Genomic DNA, 24,354 nt, shown 5'->3' with positions numbered 1-24,354 from the left:
TTGCTTCTCTAAAGGCACAGAACAAACTAGATCTGCTTTTGACACCTAGGAGATGAAACTAATCACCCCCAGACTGAGCAATACCATTTGGATTATACCCAGAAGATCTCCTGCTGCTGGCTGCAGATGACTCCTGACTTTAACCCCTACTCTGTTGCATTGTCCCTACCTTACCTGAGAAGTTTCTGTCCTTGCCAATGTCAACTACATATCCACTGGTGGGTCACCACATAGCCCCAGATTACTTATTGGCTGCTGAAAGGAGTGAAGCCTGCACATTTAACATACCTCGCTAAATGTTTTAAAGAATACCAGGGACATGCATCAAAGGGACCATAATAACACTACAGACTAAGCAGATTGAACAAGTCAAAATCTTCTCCTTTTCTGATCTATTCTCCTGAAAGATGGGCCTATAAACAGGCTTTGAAATCCTAGTTTTTACCCTTATAGGATTCTGGGTCTTTAAAATTCCTTGTTGCTGAATCCAAACTCAGGCGTTTTGAATTAACATATCACAACTTAAATTATAAAACAACATGGGCCAAGGGGATAGATTGTTATATTATGAGCCAGAGGTAGCCTCTTTATATTGGCCCTATGTTTACTTCTTCGTAGCAGACCTTTAAGTTCCAAAGCCCGCTGGTGTGAAACCCAAATTTTACATATCCAATAGTTTAAAAATAACTCAAATAAGCAGAAGACTTTTAGCCATTTAGAGCCTGCCTGCATTGCCACAGGAAACTACACCCAACATCTGCTAGCCAGAGGTTTTTAAAAACCAAGTAGCTATAAAAGATCCCAAGCTGCTGCTGCTTGCTCTTCAGTGCTCTGTATTTCAGAGACTCCCGAACATGTTGCTGAGTGACACCATCTAGACATGTATGCTCTCTCTGATCTCCGTCTCTCTGAAAGTTTCCTTGCCCTCCTCCCTTCTGGGTGTATGGTCTACTGTGAAGGACATCCCCACAGCAACGTGTCCAAGGTGCCCAAATAAAGCTCTTTGTATGCCACTGTGATATCTTGTGGTCGTATCTTGTTCTGTGATGGCCCCCAAAATTCCTCAAACACTACAGGCTGCCTGTACATTTACCAGTTTTTTCCGTCTTCCGCAAACCAGTTTTTGGCTCTATTATTTTTCTTCATTGTTTTTCTGTTTTCTATTTTATTGGTTTCTACTTGATTATTTCTTTTATTCTGCTTAATCTGTATTTCATTTACTCTTTTTCTATCTAGTTTCTTAAGTGGAAGTTGGAGCAGCAATCGTAGATTTGAGACCTTTCTTCTTTTGTAATATAATGGTTTTTAGTGTTATAAAAACACTGCCTCAGCTGCACCTGACAAATTCTGATATATTGTGTTTTCATTTTCATTTATTCAAAATACTTTCTGACTTCCTTTTGAATTTTTTTTTTTGATTCACATGTTATTTGAAAGAGTGTTATCTAGTTTCCAATACCTGAGAACTTCCCACATACTTTTTTTGTTATTGATTTATAATTTAATTCCATTGTAGTAAGAGAACATACTTGGTATGGCATGGATAATTTTACATTTATTGAGTTGTTTTATGTTCTGGAATAGGGTCTATTTTCGTAAATGTCTGTGCACACTTGAATACAATGTGTATTTTGCTGTTGTTGGAGGAGGGTTCTACAAATGTCAATTAGGTCAAGGAGGTTGGTAGTGTTGTTCTAGTTTTCTGTACCTATTGATTTTATTCTACTTGTTCTACAAAATATTAAGAGACAAGAGTTGAAATTTTTTAGTATAATTGTGGATGTGTCTATTTCCTTCTTTAGTTCTATAACTTTTTGCTTCATCTGTTTTGAAGCTTTATTGTTAGGTACATAAATGTTTAGGATTGTTATGTCCTCTGGATAAATTAACCCTTTTATTATTACAAAGTGACCCTCTTTATTCCTGGTTATATTCTTTGCTTTGAAATAGACTTTGTTATTAATATAGCCACTTTAATTTTCTTATGATAATCTTAGCATGGTATATGTTTCCCATCCTTTTACTTTTACTCTACTTGTTTCTTTATGTTTAAAGTAGTTTTCTTGTAGGCAATATAGATTTGAGCCTTACTTTTCATCCAATCTGACAATCTCTGCTGTTTTTTTTTTTATTAGTTTTAAATATATAGTACATTGGTTAGACATTTGTATAGTTTATGAAATAACCTCCCCCCCCATTACTCTTATCATCTATCTGTTCTACATATAGCCATTACATTATTGCTGACTACATTCCCTATGCCACGCTCCCCATGACCATCTTTCAACTACTAATTTGTGCTTCTTTAACTCTTTACCCCTTTTTCCCAGCTCCCAAACCCTTCCCCTCTGGAAGTCTGTTTTTGATTAGTTTGTTCTTTTTGTTCCTTAGATTCTGCATTTAAGTGAATGATTCTGTATTCGCCCCCTAACCTACTCTTCTCTGGCAATCATCTATTAGTTCTCTGTATTTATGAGTCTGTTTTAGTTCGTTCATTTCTTTTCTTCCTTAGATTCCACATTTAAGTGAAATCATATGGTATTTTTCTTTCTCTGACTTAGTTCACTCAGTATAATACTCTCCAGGTACAACCATGTCATCGCAAATGGTAGGATTTCATTTTTTTATGGCTGAGTAAAATTCCATTGTATATATGTACCATAATTTGTTTATCTAATCGTCCATTGATGGGCACTTAGGTTGCTTCCATATCTTGGCTATTGTGAATAGCACTGCAGTGAATATAGATAAGCATGCATAAATATTTACAAATTAGTGTTTTGGTTTCTTTGGATAAATACCCAGAAGTGCAATTGCTGGGTCAAAAGATAGATCCATTTTTAATTTTTTGAGTTGCCTCCAAAGTGTTTTCCATAGTGGCTGTACCAATTTGCAATTCTACCAACAATAAGTGAGTTCTCTTTTCTCCACATCCTCACTAACACTTGTTTTTTGATTTATTGATGATAGCCGTTCTGACAATGAGGTGATAGCTCATTGTGGTTTTAATTTGCATTTCTCTGATGATTAGAGATCTTGAGCATCTTTTCATATGTCTGTTGACCATCTGTATTTCCTCTTTGGAGAAGTACCTATTCAGGTCTTCTGCCCATTTATTAATTGGATTGTTTGCTTTATTGTTGTTGAGTAGTATGAGTTCTTTATATATTTTTGATATTAACCCCTTATCAAATGTATCATTGCAAATTACAAACTGGTACAGCCACTATGGAAAACACTTCGGAGGTAATTCTACCTTTTGACCCAGCAATTGCAATTCTGGGTATCTGTCCAAAGAAAACCAAAACACTAATTCATAAATATCTATGCATGCCTATCTATGTTCCCTGCAGTGCTATTCACAATAGCCAAGTGCCCACCAATAGACGATTAGATAAACAAATTATGGTACATATATACAATGGAATTTTACTCAGCCATAAAAAAATGAAATCCTACCATTTGCGATGACATGGTTGTACCTGGAGGGTATTATACTGAGTGAATAAGTCAGAGAAAGAAAAATACCATATGATTTCACTTAAATGTGGAATCTAAGGAAGAAAAGAAATGAACGAACTAAAACAGACTCATAAATACAGAGAACTAATAGATGATTGCCAGAGAAGAGTGAGTTAAGGGGCGAAAAGGTAAAGGAATGAAGAAGTACCAATTAGTAGTTACAAAACAGTCATGGGGACATACAGTACAGCATAGGGAATATAGTCAATACTGTGGTAATAGCTATGTGTAGAGTAATTGGGTGCTAGAGTAATTGGGAGGATCACTTCATAAACTATATAAATGTCTAACAGATGTAATATATACCTAAAACTAATATGAAAATTTTTTAAAAGTCCATGAAATATAAACTACTTTTATAATTATTAAAATGTAATTTACCTTTAAAAATATAGTGGATTCATTTATATTATTTTTTTTACAAGCAATTGGAATGAGTATTGTGTTTTAATTTGATTTCCACACATCCATTGTTATTATATAGAAGTGCAATTGATTTTTGTATGCTGCTTAATTGTTTTTTATTCTCCTTTGTTTTCTGTTGGACAGATCAGGTTTGCTTGTGTTGGTTTAAAAGTTGTATTTTTGTTCTTAGGACCATTTTCAGAGACTTTAAATGTTTGTTTGTTTTATTATTTTCACTAGTTTTACTGGCAAGCAGGAGAGTAGATCTCATGCTGTCATGCCAAAAGTTATCTGGCCTACACTAGTTAACTGTCTTGACTGGAAACTTACCTGGAGAGTCTTGAATGGGGCAAAGACCTACAGCACGGTGTCATTCTCTCAATCCATCATGTCCCACTACAAGTGTAGTGACCCAATGCACTAATCATCAGATGGTTCCTGTCCTGGCTTCCTCCTACTTCCAAGCAGTCCTTCCTATTCATTTTCCAGGTCCATAGAAGGTGAATCCTGCAGGGCCCATTCAGGCATACTTCTTTTCTGATGGTTGTATATAGATAACCAACTCAGTGGGTCTTGGTGTCCCCAACGATCCGTAAGCAGCAGCTGTGGTGCTGACAGGCTGTGTGTAATCGCAAGTCATGGCCCCCTTTACTGTTGACTGACTTGTGCTGTACTTTCTGAAACTCTGTTCTTCATTCTCATTGTCTCAAGAGTCTTAGAACTAGCACCTACCCAAGCATAAAAGGCCTTTAAAGACCATTTGGTCCTGCAGTTTTTAACCCCAATCACACATTAAAATGACTGAGGGAATTTTTAAAATATCAGCTTCTGGGTCCCCTACCCTAAACCAGTTAAACCAGAATCTGAGGTTGGGACTGGACATAGATGTTTTCAAAAGCTCTCTACAGGATTTAAATGTACAACCGAGTTGAATACCACTGCTCTCATTCAATCCCTTCATTTGCTAACTCCTGGAGAAGGGAAGTGACTTGCCCAAGGCCACACAGAGAGTTAGACTAGTTCTAGGACTTTATACTAATCTCGTTTGACTCACCACTACCTTTATTATCAAGTACATCCTAACTTCTTTCTCTGTCTCATCCATTTATGCTTATAAATTCAGGTCAAGACAGAGCCTCTTTCTTATTGCTATTCATAGTTGCGTAACATTGTTCTTAAACAGCTTCCCCAACTGCACTGTGTGCTCTGTTTGGGCTGAACCTTCTGGGTCTCTGGCTTCTTCTCTCACAGGGCCAGTGGTGGCCTCCACACTCACAGGTGCTCGAAATGGCTGCCCTCCTAGATTTGAATCCTGACACCACCATGTAAACTTTCCTGAACCTGTTTCCTCCTCTGTACTATGAGTTAAAAATCTCTTCCACCAGAGTTGGGTTTACTGTAAAGCTTCAGCTTCAGGATCTCTGACTTGCACAAGCCCCTCCCAAAGCCCTGGGAGAGGCTTTCACAGTTTTGAAGTTGCATTTTTAATTCTTTTTTATAAAGAGAGCCCCCCTGCCATATGTTATCAGCTTCAGACCTCACAAAACTTGGACCTGCTCCTCCCTATCCCACAAAGTTGCTGTGGAAGTTAAATAAGATTCTGTTCGTAAAGTGTAGGACATACAGTAGATGCTCAGTAAATATTAATTCGCTCCAGACCAGCCCAAAAAAGGAATGGAAAGACAAAATAGCAGTTGATATGCTTGTTGCATTCCCCTTTTAATGTTGCATAAATTGTCATTCAAAAGCCCAGCCCCCATTCTAAGGGCCCAGACATGGTGGGAGGGATGCTATGGCACCTGGCTCTCAAGGGAGGCCTCCTCAGCTCCAACGTAGCTATGGATCCAGTCGAGGTAGTGGCCAACTTTGGTATAAATGCCATAGTTGTGGAGGCGCCCACAGCCCTCGCCCCAGCTCACCAGGCCCACCAGGAACCAGGTGCCACGGAAGGAGGCAACCATGGGTCCCCCACTGTCACCCTCGCAGGCATCCCGAGGGTCCCCAAGGATGCCTGCGCACAGCATGTTCTCAGAGACCCTGTGGTGCATGGCCTGGACACACTCATTGCGAGGGGCCACAGGAATCTTGATGAAATTGAGGACGAAGGTGCGGTTTCTCTTGGTCTCACTGCGATAGCCCCAGCCCGTCACCACTGTCTCCTGGCCAACCTTGGTGAGCTCGCGCTCAGAGAGGCCACTGTCTGGGAGGCAGATGGGAACAATGGTCTGTGAGAAGGTGGCAGGCCGGGCCAGGCGGAGCAGTGCAATGTCATTGTCATTGGTGCTCTTGCTGTAGTTGGGATGCATGAGGACCTCCTTGATGTCCAGGTCCACCTCCCACTTCTCCCTGCGCCGCAGGTCATACTCCCCTGCAGGGCAGAGGGGCTGTCAGAGTGGGCCTGGGGGAGGCTGACACAACGACTGTGCTCATACAGGCCCTGGTGGAGGGCAAGCAATGGGTCCACAGCCGGTGTGGTCAGCATGCATCCCAGGCACCATCATGGGCCACATGTCTGCACTTCAGATCCCTATTAAAGGTAATGGCCCATGAATGTCAATCCTAAAGGGGCAGAATGCTGGTCTGAATTTAGGACTCACTCAGAGATGGAGTAGTGCCAGGGAAGTGACCAGCGGTGAGCAGTTGGCAGGGAAGCCCAAGGCCCCCTGGAAACCTGAGACACAGAGCAGAGCCACAAAGAGAATATATAGAGTAGCTGCAGCTGGAGAGATGAGACTCTCCTGGCATCAGAGGCATGGCTAGCAGTGCCCAGCCTGAGCACAAGGCAGGGACATGCCATGGTGGAGGCAGAGCAGGAAGAGCAAGACCCAGAGAGGAGGATCAACAGGATCCAGGCTCTGCAGAGAAGAAAGATCTGGGTCACACACAAGAGACAAGGTCCTCTCAGGCATGGCTGATGGTTCCTGGTGGGTTGGGAGGCACCTGGAAATTCCAAGCAGGGCCCCACTAGAGGCCACTGGTCATTGGTTGGTGCTGCAGATAATTATAGGGAACGTGACTCTGGTCATTCTCAATACATCTTTTCCTTCTTTTTTGCATTAAGAATGGAGTGAGAGCCCCCTCCAGAAACTGGTATAGAGTGGGGCCTAGGCTTGGGGATCCCCAAACTGCGGAGAAGCAGCCCATTGCTATGGCAGATGCCAGGGCCCCGCTCCACAGTTCCATTCCCATCAATCTGTATGAAGAATGCCCCTGAGGCGAGGCCATGTGAGTGCCCTGTGGGTCTCTGCATCAGAGGGTTTTGGAGGTCCACAAACACAGCCCGATGCACAGGAGTGGGGGGAAAGATGTAAGGATGTGTTTAACCCCCCTCATTTGCAAACATGTATGTATGAGCACCTAGGCTCAGAGTTAAAGAGGGTACCAGAGAATCCCCTACCTGCAAAATACCAGGTATTACTGTGACTAAAATCCCACCACGGGAGTGGCAGGTTGGGAGCAAATACATCTCTACCCCCAAAACACCTCTGTGGAGCTCAAGCAGCCCCTTGCTCAAGAATCCCCAAGGACAGGGTCCCCAAACCTGGTGCACCTGTCTGGTGCACCCCTCCCTGAGGCCTCTGGTGGCCCCCTCCTGCATGGCTCTAGCCCGCACCGAGCCTGACGGTGAGCTTCTTGGAGTCTTCCATACAGTGGGCAGCTGTCAGCACCCAGGAGGTGTGAATGAGCACTGCCCCACAGGCCAGCTTCTTCTTGGAGTCCAGCAAGATCACCTGGAATAGGGATGGGTAGTGACATCACAGCACTACCTTCTGACAACTTCAAGTCAAGGTCCCTGAGTCTCAGCACAGCCCCTGGCGTGGTTCTCAAACCTGAGGCACCGGAAGCATAGGTAGGTCTTTCCTGGGTTCTCTGACCCTGTGGGCATGGACTTCTGGCCCTTTTATGGCATTTTCTATTTCTGCACAGTTTACAGAGTTGGCTTGTTCCAGGGCTTCTCCCTGCCTTTGCCCATGCTGTTCCTATCTTCTTCCTCAACATCACCCAGAGAGTTCTTCTCACCATTGGGGGCTCAGACTGTACCCTGAGTCCTGTGAAAAGCCTTTGAGGCCCCCAGGCTGCCTTGGGAGACCCTCTCAGGTTCTCTCAGCCCATCCTGCTGGCCTTCTGGCCCTGGTCCCATTCAGCTGCAGTGTGGTTAAGGGCTGACCCTCCCAGATCTGTGAGCTCCCAAAGGCCTGCCAATACACTGCTTAGTGAGTTCTATACCCCAGGGCCTGGCAGAGAGGGGGACCAAATAAGTGTTTGTTCCCATGGTGAAGTTGGAGAGGCTAGAGTCAGCCGTCCCTCCCAGCCCTCTCCCACATGAAACACCTCTGCATCGGCAGGGCCTCTGCCTAAAATCTGACCAGCAGAACATTATCTTTCCAGCTCTTTTTTTAAACTGGAACCCTCCTTCCTGTACATCCCCCACCCTATCCTTCTCTGGCTGTTCTTCCTTCCATCTTTCCCTAAAACACCCCCTACCCTTAGCACTCACCACCCCTCCACCCCTCCAAGCAAAAATCTCCCTGTTGTGAGCTACCCCTCCTCTCACCTGCCAGGGGCTCTCTCCTTGTATAGTCATCTTCCCGTTGACAAGCCGTGGATCTACTTGGTCTGCTTGGTCTGTGCAACATTTCAAGATCTTGCCCTTCTTCTCCATCGGGTTCCATAGCTTCCCACAAGGGAATTTCACTGAAGGTCGGGGAGGCAGTGAGGCACTGTTCCCCACACTGTCAGGCACTGTTCCCCACACTGCCCTCCCATCTTTGCCCACCTTCTGCCTGCAGGTCAGTTTACTGAATTGTTGGGTTAAAGGGATAAATGATGCTTAGGCAAATATATCAACCTACAAATCCCCTTGGGTTAGGCAGTCAACAAACAGTGCCACCTGATGGCAAGAGTCAGACCAAAGAGCATCACTACCTAGCTGAGTGTCCTCAGGTAGGTTGTTAAACTTCTCAGAATTCAGTATTCTCTAGGGATCTTGGGAGCAATCTCTGAGATACATAAGTAAGGCCTTATGCTCGAATGCTACCAACTCCTAACAGAGGTTATAAATTATGGAGAGGAGGAGATGGTCATTCTTGGAGAGCCCCAAAGTTGCTCTGAGCAAGGTTGTGAGGTCCTCTGTCGAGAGGAGCAAGCACCTGACAGAGAACTGAGGACTGGAAGGTCTGCCAGGGTTTGCTTGGGATGGGCTATTCATCTAGGCTGAGATTTAGATGTATGGTAAGGCAATGGGTAACCATCAGCAGGGGAATCGAATGGTGACATTGAATGGAGATGAGACAAGCAACTAAATTCCAGAAGCTGCACAGCAGATGGCCTAAAAAAAAACTTTGGTCAGTAATAGGGGACACCAGATGCTTTCCACCACAGAACCCCTAGAAGACTCGGTGCTTCCGAAGGGTGAAGTGCAGGTGAGACTGTAGGCAAGAATGTTGAGAGTTTATAAGACAAACTGCTAGCACCCTAGACCTCTGTCCTGACCCCTCATCAGTGACTTGACTCTCCTCTCTCACTGCTGCAGAAGACCCTAGGAGTATTCTCTGCAGAGGGTAAACCAGAGGCTGTGACCTGAGGACTCCAGGCACCACAACAGGAAAGAGTGATGTACAAGGCTGACCAGGAGTCATGCAGACATCTGCAGAGTGGGCAGACACCAGTTGCCCTCCGCACCCTGTTCTGAGGGGCAGGAAGCCAGTCTGGCATCGCTGGAGCATGAGCTTGGGTTCCTCTCGGAAACTGTGTAAAGTGACGACTTCAGGGCCTGGGCATTAGAAGTTCTGCTAGTGATCCTGGTCTACAGATGGTCTTACAGAAAAGCCCACAGGCCACCAGGCATAGGCATTTCTTCGCAACTCCCTATGAATTCTAATTATTTCAAAATACAAAGTTAGAACTTTTTTTTTTTCAGTAAATGGGTTAGAATATAAAGTTGTAGAAAGTTCCCAGAAAGAAGAACAGAGTCAAAGAGATTGGAAAACAGAAGAGAGTAAAATAGATCAATCGAGAGGAAAGGGATCTGAATGATAAGAGGTCCAGAAACAGAGAAAGCAGAGGGAAGATTATCAAAGAAATAACTAAAGAATTGTCCCTAGAGGTAGAAGATATGAATTTCCACATCCAAAGGGTCTCCCAAAGACACTATACAACGAATGAAAAAGGACACGCAGTGAGGAACAATCTGCTTAAATTCATTGTAAGAGCTGTAAAACTCTGACTTCTTTGTACGTATATAAATTTGACAAAAATTAAAATGTATACAAAGGAAAACAGGGAGGAAGGCAGAATCATGGTTCTTGTCTCTCCTCAGAGAAGCCAAAAGTAAAGGGGGAAACGGGATGCTGGGCTGGACAAAGTGTCTTAAGAAAATAAAGCCATCCAAGATAGATGGAGGAAGATGCTGGAGGCCTGGCCCCTTAGAGTTTGGAAGATGAGGTACCTATGGGCTCATGCTCCAGGAGTTGTCCGCAAGGTGAGCGATGGCACCTGGAGGTATGCAGGCAGGCAAGTAAAAGAGCAGGCAGGAAGCCAGCAAAGGGCACCCTCCCTTTTCGTTAGCTGACTGCGCTACAGTCGCACCCGAATTGGGGAGGTCCGTCGCCCTCACTAGGACTCAACGCTGTTCCTCGCACACTCGCACACGCCCCGGAGCCGCCCTGTGTCCCACCGTCCCGTATGGTTCGGGGACTCACCGTTGGGCTCGCACTGCAGGTGGTCGTCCCCCAGCAGGTAGCCGGGCGCGCAGCTGCAGCGGCGCCCGCCTCCCTCCTCCAGGCAGTAGTGCGCGCAGCCGCCGTTGTCCACCGAGCAGTTGGAGAAGCGCACCTCTGGGCAGACGAGGACACGAGGAAGGCGCGGAGGGGACGCGGTAGAGCCGCGCGCCAGCCCCTGCCGCTTGCCCGGGGGAGCCCCAACGCCCGCCTCCGCCCCACGCCACACCCCCTGCCCCCCGGCTGCTCTCCCAAGCTCAGCGCACTGCCGAGCCAGGTCCGCCCCTCACCATGCAGGCAGAAGCGGCCCTCCCAGCCCTGGCCGCAGTCACAGCGAAAGCCGCCGATGCCGTCGATGCATGTGCCGTGGCCGCAGCACGCACTGTCGCACGGGTGCTCCGGGGGCTGGACCTTGCACTGGTCGTCGTCTGCGACATGGGGTTTCGGAGTTGTCACCGGTGGCGCCAGCCTCCTCCTCATCCCCGCAGCCGCCCAGATACCTCAAGGAGGAGGGGCGGTGGGCACCGCAGCAAGGAGTCTAGAGAGCACTCACCAAGGTACTTGGACCAGAAGGCCAGCTGTGGAGAGAAGAGGCCTTGTCAGGGGCTGTCGGCACATGTGTGTACACGGGACCCCACGGGGCCCCTCCTGGGTCTGGCCCAGGTGGGGTCGGGCAACCTCTAAGGGGGCAGGAGAGGGAAGGTCTTCCAAAGAGGGGTCACCCCTGCTTTTCGCCAGCTGCTGGTGCAGCTGCACCCTGACTAAGGCCAGCTCCTCCTTGCCCCAGGTTGGCATCTCGGCCCCACATCTCATGAACAACACTCCTCCCCTAGCAGCTGGACGCCTGCTGCCTCAACTGTCTGCTACCACAGCAGCCTCTGCAATGCAAGGGACCCAAGTACCCCCACCTGGCTGCTCTACCTCCTTCTAGCCCTGCACTTCTCACTGGACCTCTCCTGCACTGATTTTCCCTATGCCAGTGTTCCCAAAGTTGAGCAAGTGCTAGGATCTCATCGGTGAGACACGGAGTGCTGGTTCAGAAGGTCTGGGGCAGCAGTCTGCTTTCTAACCTGCTGCTTCTGCTGCTAGTCTGAGATTTACTACTTGATGCCTACACTATCAATCCCACCCCCTGCAGCATTGGCTCTGCCCCGCTGGCCCAGAGACTTTGGGGTGAGGTGGGGGAGCCACAGGAGGAATGTGATGTGCTCGATTGCACCTGCAGAATATCTTTTTGGCGTCTGCTGAGAAGACAATTTGGGGAAAAGGGCAGCAGGGATCTAGTCAAGGAGGTGGCAGCTGAGGGCCAGAAGACCAGAGCTCCCCCTCAGTCTGGAAAACCCTGAACAGGAAGTGCATCCCTACAACATGAAGGGGACCCCCGGCGGTGGCTCAACTCCCAGGTCCTAGTAGCCCAGAGGTGAGCGCTTGGGGATGGAAGAAGTCTGAGCCTTGTATCAGAAACCTAGCTCTCTTATCAAGACATTTCCACCTTAGGGCCACCATCAAAGGGCTTGGGGGCCAAAGAGGACATAGACTGTTTCCTCAGATCCCTTGAGCAAGCAGATTTTTCCCCTTGAGAATATAAACTGAGGCACAGAATGAGTGTATGTGGACAGACACCAAGGGAGTCCAGTCATACACCCTGATCAGTAGGTTCATGGGTGGAAGCAGAGATGGTGGCCTTTTGGTTACAGAGAGAGAGAGAATTGGGGGTGGCGGGGGCAGAGGTGGCTACTAGCTGCAGGTGGAGGGTGGACTGAACTACCTACAGTGGGGTTGGGTGGGCACCTCAGCCTAAGGCTTCCCCAAACTCTCCTCTCCTGGAGTTTATCACAGAGCTCTGTTTCTTGCAGTGCCCAGACCAAGAGTATAGAGCCAGTATCAATTCATTCCACTCACCCAGTTCCAAGCTGGGAGAAAAGGGACCGGTACCCACTGCACCTCCAGATTCCCAAGAAGGCCTCAGTGGTCAGCCCTAGCCTACTCCAGCCAGCCCCAGCTGGCTACCAGCCCACCCCTCAGCCTCATCCTCTGGACCCAGCCAGGTGATCTTACTGTGTGATCCACATTTTTGAAAATCTCCTGGGCCTCCTCGAAGTCACACATCTCCTCCATGCACTCCCGCTCCAGGCTGCTGGGCCGGAGCTCCTCCAGGAAGGAGTTGGCACGTTTGTGGATCCGTAGCACCTGGTGGGCCTGTTCACTGCTGGAGAACACTGAGCCTGGTTTGGGGGGAGAGCGAGCTCACTCTGGTGAAAGGGCCTGAAGTGTGGGGGGGGGGGGCAAAGTGGGGCCAGCCCAGGGGGTAGTTATGATTCCAGGTCACAATTCTCTCCCCTCTCCTCTGCTTTCTTCCTCCACTAGAATAGGTGGCTCACCACTGGCCCATAGGAGACTTGACTGTTTGGACTTCCTTTTGAACCGCAACCTGACCTCTGTGTGACCTTGACCCAGTGTCTTTACATCTCTAAACCTTAGTTTATTCATCCAAAATGAGGATGTTTTACCGTATTAAACGAAACAGTCTAATAGTCTAATAGCTGGCACAAATGAGCACCAATGTCGCATACCATGTACTGTTGTTATCAAAGTTAAATCTGTCTCATGGTTCTCTGAATACATCTATGCAACCCTATCTTGACACTATCCTTTGCTTCTCTCTCCCCTCCCCTCCACGACCTTTCCACTCATCCAGCATTTCCCACATTCCTCCCCTTGGGTAGGCACACCTGGAAGATAGCAGACCTGTCACCCAGTGAGTATCGCCACATGTCTCCTGGGCTCTGAGAGGTGTCTATCCTGGGTACAGGGGGATAGCTGGGATGGAGGAATCAAGTCAAGGGAGTGTGGAAGAGAAGCTGGGAAGAGATGCAAGGGCCAGGAAAGGAAGATATGTCTGAGCTGAGTCTGACAGTTGAACCAAGTAGACCACAGGTGAGAGCTGGCAGGGAGGAGGAGAGGGAACCCCAGCAGAGAAGCAGCTCCAGATCAGGCTTAAATAGAAGGAATCGCCTGGTGTGGCTCTAGAACAGGTAGGGGCTGTAGAATAAACTGGGTAGCTCATTCTTTCTGCAGGCCTCCCCAGCATCCTGCCTCTTCCTGTTAGCTGCAGGAACCAGGGAAGGAGTTGGGGCAGGGTTTTAGGAGAACAGGCCATTTGGGGCTGTGTGGCTCTGGTGTGGCCTGGCCTGGGCCTGGGGCTTTCACAGTTGAGGGAGTAACAGGTAGAGCTGAAAGGTCCAGGAGACTCCGTGGCCCACTCCCCAGGGTGGAGGAGAATGTGACTCCCATGACCCAGGGTTCCCTGCCGTTATCACAGCATCTGCCCTCCAGCCAGGGAGGCTGCTGCTGTGTCCCAACAGCTAACTCAACCTGCCTCTCACCTCACCCTGAGGCTCTGAGGGGGTAGTGGAAGGTGTGAAGGCCCCCGGGGTCCTGGGGGGTGGGGGGTGGGGAGGAGGAGTGGCCTTACCAGGATTAACTGGTGTGCTGGAAATTCCCCAGATGGTCAGGAAGAGTAAGAGGCTTGCCAGCTGCCACATTCCGGAGTTGCTGACACCTGTCTGAGGAGAGTTTCTGAGCTTTCGGCAGCCCCACCAGCCCTGCTCTGCCTGCCACCCCCCAGACAGGAGCCAAATGAAAGGGCCTCCCATGTGTGCTGATTGTCAGGGCAAAAGCTAGGATTGGGGATCCCTGTCCACTAAGCAGACAGCCACCTGGCACTTCGTTCTCCTCCCTTTGGGGCTAAGGTCACACCACCTGTGCTGAGTCTGAAGGGAGAAGAGAGAAAATGAAAAGGGCATGGAGTCCCCGGTGAAGATCAAAGGGGACTTGGCAGAGAAGGGCCATGGCAAGTGTGCCCAGAAAGTTCATGTCCTCCCCATTCTGTGCTCAGTGTTGGAGCAGGGAGCAGTGCCTTTGCTGATCTACTGGGCAGGCCATGAGTAATAGCTAACATTTATTAGACATTCATGGTGTCTTTCAGGCAATTTGTACATGGTGCAGAGGGCAGGACACCAAATCAGACCACTTAGTGCAAATCCCAGCTCCAGGACAGTAACACTGGGGCAAGAGACCTAACTGCTTCATGCCTCATTTTTGTCATTTGTAAAATGGATAGAAAAATTGTACTTCTGCCTTATATGGTTATTGTGAGAATTAAATAAGTTAATCCACAAAAAGCTCTTAAAATACAGTTTGCACATAGCACATGCTCAGTAAACATTAACTATTATTATCTCAGTTAAGGCTCACAGCCACCTAAGATATAATAGGTTTGATATTGTCACCCTATTTCATGGAGGGGGAAATTGAGGCTCAGAGGTATGAAGTAGTTTATTAAAAACCCATAACTAGGAGGTGGCAGAGCTCAGACTCAAGCCCAGGCCTGTGTGGCTCCAGGCCTAGGAACCTTAACTCCTTCCCCAAACTACTGGGTACCCCACAAGACCACAGAGGTAGCCCTGCCAGCTCAAAGACAAGAGCCTTCCACTGCCTCCAAGACTGAGTGCGAAGGCCTGCCTGCCCCATCTGCACCCTCATCTGACCTCATTCCCCACCATCACTGACTCTGAAGCTGTTTCTGATATTCGTTTAAACCAGAGGCCCCAGATTTAGAGGTGAGGTAGAGAGGGAAGAATGGAGGGTCCCAGGCTCTAAGCTGCCTCCGGTGATGGCTCTGGGCCCTGGAGGTCCTCAGCCAACTCCCACTTGCCTCAAAGTCTGGAAAGAAGGCCCCTTGGAACTGCGGCACCCAGGCTGAAGGAATGCCAATCAGTGCCTTGGCCTGGCTGGTAGCAGAGCCCCAATTTCCCTTCGCCCCAAGCTCCAGCTAGTCTCTCAAACCCTGAAGGATCTAGCCCTCACCCCGGCTCAGCCCTCCTCTGGCCCACCTCACAGACCTGCCTGGAAGGGGACTTACTGGGGTGGGCCGTGGAGAAACTGCAAAGTCGCCCTCCTGCCTCCATGACAGCCTGGAACTCAAGTTAATCCATAACTGCAAATATTTGCTTGCTTGGCGCTCAGTGCTGAGGCCTCCCTCTTTACAGATAAACAAACAAGTTCCTAGCTCAGAATGTCTCGGGTTGCCCAAAGCCCACCTTGCCCCCACAATGGTGCCATCCAAGAGGAAGGGAGAGGAGGGATGGACACCATCAAAACTGCACACAGATGTGGTCTCTTTTTAGCCTCATAGTGGCTGGCCGAATGAGGGACACTGTTTGCATTTTTCAGATGGAACATTTCTACCCAGAGATATTGCAGTTTGCCCCAGATCAGCATAATTGGTAATGATTCCATATTTCACCAAATCTAGGATGCCATTATTATAATATATGCTCATTTTATGTGCCAGTATAAAAGAAAAGAAACACGGCCAGTTACATAGCGACATTTCTGCTTTCTGTGATGTAAAATGAAAAGAAATGCCTCTCAGGGTCGCTACCATATGGGTGCTGGACACTCTCTAGACCCTTAGCTCCAGTCACTCCTATATCTCCCCTGACAACTGCATATGGCTATTCCTATAACCTCTATTTTGCTTATGAGGACACTCAGAAACCTTTTGTTACTTGCCTAAATTCACTGAGCTGCTATGTGGCAAGCCTGAATTAGAACTCAAAACTTCCTGGCACCTCCTGGCCACCTTTGTGAGAAAAGTTAAGAAGATTCCAGAAAGGCTGAAGTCAGTTCGTGGCTGGGATGCTGGGAAGAAGGGCAGAAGTACAGGCTCCGATTGGGAGCTTTTACCTTGGCCCTGCAGTCTGTCAGTATTCACTAGGCATCTTCCTTTCTTGTACCTGCTGTCTGGAGATGCACCCTTACTCTGTACCCTTCTTGGAGGACTTGGCCGCTCTTCAGAGTGCCAGCTCCTGCATGGGTCATGTGACCCCAGGCTGCCGCTTCTGGTGACTGACTGCACAGGAAAGTCATTGGACCCAGATGTCAATCAGATTCCATACCCCAGGCCCCAAGAGTAAAGCCTCAGAGCCCTCATTCCACTGGGAGCATTGTACTCAGAAGGTTCTGAATCAAAGTCTGAGGAAGGTACAGACCTGCAGAGAGAGGCTGAGCAGGAGGCCACGGAGATCAGGAGAGTTTGAGGGAACGGCTCGCGCGGTGGCGGTGGCGGCGGCGGCGACGGCGGCGACGGCGGCGACGAGGACGACAACTCGGAGGCCCGGCATCCCGCACAAGTCACCTCTAATCTCCCTGGGTCTGGGGTGTGTTCTTACCTAGTGTTGGCCTTGACTCTTGTAATAGGTACTAGAACCCACCTTGAGCTACCTGTACTCACCAGAGTAGTTAGAGGTGAGCTGGTGTTATGGGCTAACAGAATGACTTCACTCTCCCGTCCATCCTCTCTGGCATGGAAGCCACACTGGTGGTGGGGGGTGGGGGGGGGGTGGGGGCGGCGTTCCCTGTTAAGAAGTTGAGACTGATGTCACAGCACAATGACACATGGATTCTTTTTATAAATCAGGTTTATTGAGATAAATTTACATATGATAAAATTCACTAGTTCTGTTTGTTTGACAAATGTATATAATGATGTAATCACCACCACAGTCATGATATCAGACATTTTTTATTACCCTCAAAACTTTCTCTGTGCCTCCCCGACCCCCGCCCGTCCCTGGCAACTACTGATCTGATTTCTGTTGCTTTTCCTAGAATGGCATATAAATGGAATCCTATAGGATATAGCCTTTGAACACTGGCTTCTTTCACTCAGCATAAAGCTTTAGAGATTCATCTATGTTGATGGGTGTATTAGCAGTTTATTTCTTTCCATTGCTGAGTAGTTTCCATTATATGGATGTACCACAATTTGCTATCCATTCACTGCTTCTTGGCTATTATTAAAGCTGCTAGAACATTCATTACAGGTCTTTGTGTGGGTATGCTTTCATTTCTCTTGGGCAAATTTATAGTGATGGGATTGCTGTTTACTTTTGTAAAAAAAAAAAAAAAGGAAGAAAAAGAAAAAAGAAAGAAAGAAACTGTTATACAAAGTGGCTGTACCATTTTGCATTCCCACCAATTGCTCTGCATCCTCTGCATCACTTGGTGTGGTCAGTTTTTTTGGTTTTGTTTTTCTTAATTTTTAGCTATTCTAATAGGTGCGTAGTAGTATCTCATTGTAGCTTTAATTTTCGTTTCCCTAATCACTCATGATGTTAAGCATCTTTTCATGTGCTTATTTGCCACTCAAATATCTTCACTGGTGATGTGTCTATTTAAATCTTGGGCTATTTTTATTAATGAGTTTTGAGAATTTTTACATATTCTGGCAACGAGTCTTTGTCACATAAGTATTTGCAAAAATTTTCTCTCAGTCTATTTTTTGTGTTTTATGACTTAACAGTGTCTTTTGAGGAGCAAATGTTTTTAATTTTAATGAAGTCCAATTATCAGGAGTTTTTTTTATTGGTTTGTGTCTCTGTGTCCTACATAAGAAATCTTTGCCTTACCTGATGTCAAAAGGTTTTCTTTTATGTTTTCTTCTAGAAGATTTATGGTTTAAGCTTTTACATTTAGATCTCCAACTCATTTTGAATTTATTAAGTTTATGTATGGTATGAGACAGGGATTAATTCATTTTTTTTCTATATAGATATCTAGTTGTTTCAGCACCATTTGTTGCAAGCACATGTAGAACATGATTCTCACAAGCCCCCAGTGAGACAGGCAAGTACTTCTAAATTCATCAAGAGTTTTTTGGTCTCCCCAAAAGACACTGATTCTCAGTTGAAAATAGTGGCCGTTGGATCAGCTTGGACATACATGAATGGATGTATCGCTCATTGATTGTTCTATGAAACTAAGTAAAGTTACGTTTCTCATTCAGAGGCTGTAACTGAAATATCCTGTGGGAGAACAAAAGGCAAATTTTGATAAATATGCTGGCTCTTTACAGTGTAGAGCTGATTCTGCCACATTCTACCAATGATCACACTCTTTACAGTATGCCAAGCACTGAGCCAAATCATGATAATAAAAAATGTTCACCTGTCTCTTAAGTACTTTGACTTAAAAAATGGAGTTTCAAAAAAAATAATAAAATATTTAAAAATTTTTTTAAAATGGAGTTTCAAATTGTCTTTTTGATTTCTGTGAAGATTTTAATGAGACTTCAGAGAAAATAAACAAAGGAATGTTGATGCCATCCTGTCCACATACAAAGGAGACTTTGCTTATCTGCCTGCATATTTAGCAGACAGTGCAATGGGAAAGTTTTGCAGATTCCGTTCAGTCTATGAACTTTTACTGAAGAAAATGAAAAGATCTTGCCTACTAAATGTCCTGCACACCTTGTACACAGCATGGCTAACAGAGGGTGGTTTGCTTTCTGTAATACTGAGGCTTTCATAGCGAAATGTTTGGTTACTTCTCAGTTTCCTCTAAACATGCACTTAATGCCTTTAGAGTTATTTGACATTCTAGAAATGAAAGGAGATGGTCTCCTTTAGACATGTGCCTAGAAATGGCTGTCACTGTTGTCAGTCATAGAAGAGATGTTAAAAAGTTTGCCTGCTGTAAAGTCATATCTTCAAAGTGTGGGACAAGGAGAATGTCTTTCTCTAATTTGGAAATATACTGAGAATGAGAATGGAGAAAAGGATTGCAGTCAAACAAAAATTTTAAAAACTATTCCTTTAAAAGTGTTTGATGGTTATAGAAGAGGCCATAAGGGGCCTAAAATAAGATGAACTGACTGCACTTGAGTTGTTCAATGTTATGTGTAGACAGTGACAAAAACTCATGTAATGAAAAATGACTCAGTTTGGAAACAAAATGGCACCAGAAAAGGACAAAGAATTTAAACAGGACTTTCTCATTTCTTTACTAAATCAGGAACTTATTTGTAATCCAAGTTCAATTTCACAAGTTCAAATAATTCTGTGCCTTAAAACCATTGAGAGAAAGAGAGAGAGGTTTAACTTACGACATCTGGTGTACTTCAAAATATTTAAGTAAGAAGAATGGACATTTTAGACATGGATATCCTGTATGATTAATTTATAGACACAAAGGAGCAGACTGACAAAGAGCTGGTCTACCAAAACCAGCCCATAGCTACAAAGTGGATGGACGTTTTTGGAGAGCTGGAAACTAATCCATACAAGTCTAAAAACCTGCTGTTGTTAGTAGGATCCTAAATATTCCATGCTCAAATGATTTTGTTAAGAGGACCTTCAGCTTGATGCCATCACATTGGACTGAAAACAAGAATCAGTGTAATGTGGGCTTAATAATAGCAAGGCTGCAATCGAAGAATTTTACTTTTGGCCACATTCAGTTAATCACTACATTAAAAAAAGGGTTTCTTAAAAGTTGTAGGCAGGGAAACTGAAAGGTAAAAATATCCTCTATATCATAGAATAGAAATGTCATTGTTACTTTTTATTAAATATTGTTTATATCTGTTTAATTAGTCTTATTGTATTTACAGTCTCCTTTTAAAAAGTCTTACATATACTGTATGTGTATTTAAAAAAAAAAGACTTTATTTTTGTAGAGCAGTTTTAGGTTCACAGCAAAATGAGAGGAAGATACTGAGATTGCACATATACCCCTTGCCCTCACACATGCATAGCTTCCTCCATCATCAGCATCCTCCAACAGAATGATACATTTGTTACAACTTATGAATCTATATTGACACATGAAAATCACCCAAAGTCCATAGTTTACATTATGTTCACTCTTGATGTTTTACATTCAATAGGTTTGGGAAAATGTATAATGACATGTATCCATCATTATAGTATCATATAGAGTATTTTTACTGTCCTAAGAATCCTCTGTGCTTCACTTACTCATGCCCCCTGCCTCTAAGCTAACCCCTGGCAACTGCTGATCTTTTACTGTCTTCATAGTTCCATCTTTTCCAGAATGTCATACAGTTGGAATCATATAGCATGTAGCCTTTTTCATGTATGTATCTTAATACAAAATTTAAGTATCCAATAGAGTTGAAATAAATTGCTGTATTGGAGGACAGAAACATTATAAAACTATTTTTATATTTTTCTCATACATATTGTTTAGAGCTATTATTAATGCCCATCTTACTAATCCTATTGTTGTTTTGTTTAAATAATAACATTTATGTAACAAAAAGTAAACAACAGACTATATAATTTAAAATAAACACCTGTTTTCATATATGTGTAATTCTAATATATGTCAATGTAAGAAATATCCAAATCTGTAGAGAATTTTAATGAGTTTATTGGAGCCAAACTGATGACAATTGCCAAGAAGCAAAATCTCAAAGGACTGAGAAAATGCTCCAGAGAATGGCAGTTTTGCAGTTTATTATATACATGAGAATCAAAGGAGGAGGTGTAAGGAAGGTTATATGAAATTCATTGGTAGTAGATTAATTTAGCAGGAGAAAGCAAAGAGGGAAAATCCCTGGGACTGGATAAAAAGTAAAACGGAGGGACACACACTTCTTTTACATTGGTGGGTGCAGGAGAGTTAATAATTAACATTTACAGCACATAGAGATGGTATGCAGAGGACAAGATAACAATGAGGGGGTCGGTGGTCTCCTGCTCTGGTGCAGTGGGTTGAGCCTTGAAGGGAATCTGGAAAAGAAGGGATTACTCTGACATTCCAAGGGTCTGTTATCTTAGATGCAAAAAGACAATAGACAGACTTACTTAAGGTAAAGATTGACCTTTGTCAAGAAAGCTACAGGCCCAGGGTATGACTACCCACCATTGCCTGCTTTCAGTTAGGAATTTTTATGTTCAGACCATACTACGTGGTTATTTTTGGTCTCTGAGTTTGTAGGGCCCCTGAGCTTGTCAGGTTTAGTAAGTGGCTCCTTTTTCATCCATGTTTCAAACTATTTTCTTTTTCATATTTCTGTGTTAAAGTAACATATATGCACCCGTATGTGTACAACTATTTTTTTATATATATTATATTATGAGTTTTATATATTATATTACGGTACGCTTGTTTCCCAGATCGGATCTCTAAAGCTGGTCTCCCGAATACACTTCCCACCTGCCCCAGGGATGCAGAGTCCCTAAGACCCAGTCTGCCCTGGCTCAGTGCTGAGGACCGCAGACACTAAACAGGCCCACAGAGAGAAACAGAGCAGGGAGCCTGGGCAGAGCTTCCCCCAGGCCCCCAACACTGAGGAAGCCCTCTGGGAAGGCTTCTCCCAGGAAGCAAGCCTTGGCCGGACCAACAGGGCAAAGGAGGAAGGGTGAAGAGCGGCAGAGGAGTTGGAGCTCGGACAAGGGGGCGCATGGAGTAAGGCTGAGCCCGGCGCCCGGGCCCTCCTGGCAGGTGACTGGCCCAAATGCAGCTGTGCAGCCCAAGTCTCCCTCCCGAGCCCCGCGTCTTCTAGGCGCGGCCTCTAGCGAGGCGACCCGGCCCGCAGCGCCGGCTTAACAGCTCTGCGGAAGTCGGCACCGCGCAGGGCTGCTCTGGTGGCCGGGTGGGGCCCGCTCCGCTCCGCCGCGAGCACGGCGGTGGCCACGGCCCTCCCTCCACGACCAGCCCTGGACTCCAGCCCGTCCGCCTCCGCCCCCTGGCAGCGCGCCCCTAGCTGAGTCAGCGGTGAGTCAGCGCTCAGACCAGGCGCCCCGCCCCGTCGTGGCTGGAGTTAGGGACCTAGGACGCGGCGTGGGAGGCGAAGAGGGAGGGAGGAGAGCAGCACTGAGAGGAAGGCTGAGGAAGAAGCGGAGGGAGGGCGACTGCAAAAGCTATGGCCTGCAGGCCAGATCTGGCAGTTTTAAAGTTTTTGTTCAGAGCTAAGGAGGGTTTTTCCATTTTTTAATTGTTGAAAAATACCAAGATGTGAGTATTTTGTAACAAATGAAAATTATATAAAATTCAAATTCCAGTATCCACGGAAAGTTTTATTGGAACGGCAACACTCATTTGTTACCTGTTTCAATGTCTGCTTCCCAGGACAACGGCAGAGACTGCATGGCCCCCAAAGCCTAAAATGTTTCCTATCTGTACCTTCACGGAAGCTTTACTGCCAGCATTCCAGAGGATGCTCAGGCCCCAGCTGTTCAGGAGACTCCACATCCTGGGAGTGGGGGACTGCAGCCTGAGGGGGCTCTTATCCTGGGGAGCCACATTCCAGCCCTGCTAAGCTCCTCAAGGTTTGTCAGCTGGAAACCGGTGTCCCTGGGACTGCTCACTTGGGGGGATGAACTTGCTGGTCTCTGTGGCGGCAGCATCCCGCTGCAGCCTGGGGACCCAGGTTTGCCCCCACACCATCTCTGGGATCCCTAAACCGTGTGGTATGGCAGGGTACCCGTGGAGCCACATGCTCCCAGCTGAGTGGTGGTGTTCCTGGTTACCCATTAACTAACTCATCCTTTGACAAAGTTCAAGGGAAGTCAGGCCTGCACATTTATTGCCTGGTGGCTCCTAGGGACAGTGATGTGCCCCATCACCTGCAGCCTGGGGCAAACTCTCTTGGCATCCGTGTCCTGGCTTCATGCTAGTTGTGCCCTAACTCAGTGTTTTTCAAACTTAAAAAACAAAATAAAAACAAACCTCAACCCTCAGTAAGAAATACACTTTACATTGCAAGAAAGCACACAATGTACTCTTGCCATCATCTATTACGTTTCTTTAAAAAAAAAAAAAATAATGATCACGAAACACTTTATTTTGTGGCCTACTAATAGGTTGCAACCTGCAGTATGAAAAATGTGTTTGATGGTATCCTGTCTTCTCTTTCAATACAAAGCACAGCAGCAGTAAAGGGCCTCCTTTACCTGTTGGCAGAGGCTTCCTTCCTGCCTCTCAGTGTCCATGATACCCCTTGACTTCCTTTCCCATAAGACAGAGTCCCCAGCTTCCATGAGCAAAAATACACGTATGTGTTTGGTTATACTTGATGTGCATTGAATCTCGGTAACTGAGATTGGTGGTAGTGGTGGTGTGGTGCGGAGCAGGGAGGTAGTTAGGACTTCCTTTTCACTATACTTTGGTGCTGTTTGAATTTTGTGGCATATATATTACATTAAAACTTTTATTTAAAAACATTTTGTCTATGGCCATGCCACCCTGAACCAGCCTGATCCCATCTGATCTTGGAAGCTAAGCAGGGTCAGGCCTCGTTAGTACTTGGATGGGAGACCACCTAGGAAGACCAGGTGCTGTAGGCGTAAATAAAATAAAAAATAAGGGATTGTAAGCTGACAAGGTCCTTGCAATCTGTGAGGTCAACCAAGGGTTGCCTCACCTAAAAAAAAAAAAAATTTCAAGCTCACAAAAAGGTGTCAGAAGCAAATATAACAGTCTTGTAGCCACCACCAAGTTCATGCACACTCTGCCTTCCTTCCATCCACCCTCCCCTCCCACTCCCCATAGACATTTCCAACCAGCCTCAGCACTTCCCCCTGGAAGTGGATGAAGCCTCTGAATTCTTAACATTCTGGGCAGCCCTGACAATTGATTATGTCAAAACATGAGTTGAAAGTTCTTTGCCCTTTGGTAGACTCCCCTTCTCACACTGTCTACCAGCACCCAGTCTTATTTTGAAAATTTAGACTTAAAAAAAAGTTGCCAGTCTAACACTCAACTCAAATTCCCCTAACGTTAACATTCATAACCACATGTGGATAAAAAAGGGATTCTATGGAAAGTAACCTCATAGGGTGATCTGATCATAAATTCCTAACTGGGCAAGTCATGGCAGGTAGTTATGTCTCAG

General features: G+C 46.0%; 2 protein-coding genes and 1 pseudogene across 13 annotated transcripts in view; 2 read left to right on the top strand and 1 right to left on the bottom strand.

Annotated features, from left to right (window-relative positions):
• IWS1 (IWS1, SUPT6H interacting protein) overlaps nt 1-10,336 on the top strand; it is a 65,254-nt gene extending 54,918 nt beyond the window's left edge. For 3 of the 12 annotated variants that reach the window (XR_002781210.1, XR_002781211.1, XR_002781201.1), the window contains exons 17-19: nt 5,179-5,252; nt 7,579-7,777; nt 9,461-10,336. The gene's annotated coding sequence lies outside the window, so the exon portion shown is untranslated. The remainder of the gene's footprint in view (nt 1-5,178; nt 5,253-7,578; nt 7,778-9,460) is intronic. The other 9 variants (XR_002781208.1, XR_002781202.1, XR_002781205.1 and 6 more) reach the window with 6 other exon arrangements.
• Nucleotides 5,245-16,753, bottom strand: PROC (protein C, inactivator of coagulation factors Va and VIIIa). The gene is made up of 8 exons (XM_011363660.2): nt 14,122-16,753; nt 12,705-12,871; nt 11,200-11,224; nt 10,937-11,074; nt 10,629-10,763; nt 8,483-8,622; nt 7,541-7,658; nt 5,245-6,295 (listed from the first exon to the last, which is right to left on the bottom strand). The coding sequence occupies exons 1-8, from the start codon at nt 14,300-14,302 to the stop codon at nt 5,718-5,720; spliced, it is 1,482 nt and encodes a 493-aa protein (XP_011361962.1). The 5' UTR covers nt 14,303-16,753; the 3' UTR covers nt 5,245-5,717.
• A 6,934-nt stretch (nt 16,754-23,687) lies between these two features.
• Nucleotides 23,688-23,806, top strand: LOC111742163 (annotated as a pseudogene).
• Nucleotides 23,807-24,354: the final 548 nt, after the last annotated feature.

This window comes from Pteropus vampyrus, unplaced genomic scaffold (genome assembly GCF_000151845.1).
Source record: "Pteropus vampyrus isolate Shadow unplaced genomic scaffold, Pvam_2.0 Scaffold87, whole genome shotgun sequence".
Taxonomy (NCBI): domain Eukaryota; kingdom Metazoa; phylum Chordata; class Mammalia; order Chiroptera; family Pteropodidae; genus Pteropus; species Pteropus vampyrus.
The sequence above is the reverse complement of the archived record's forward strand: the minus strand, read 5'-3'. Positions and strand labels throughout refer to the sequence as shown.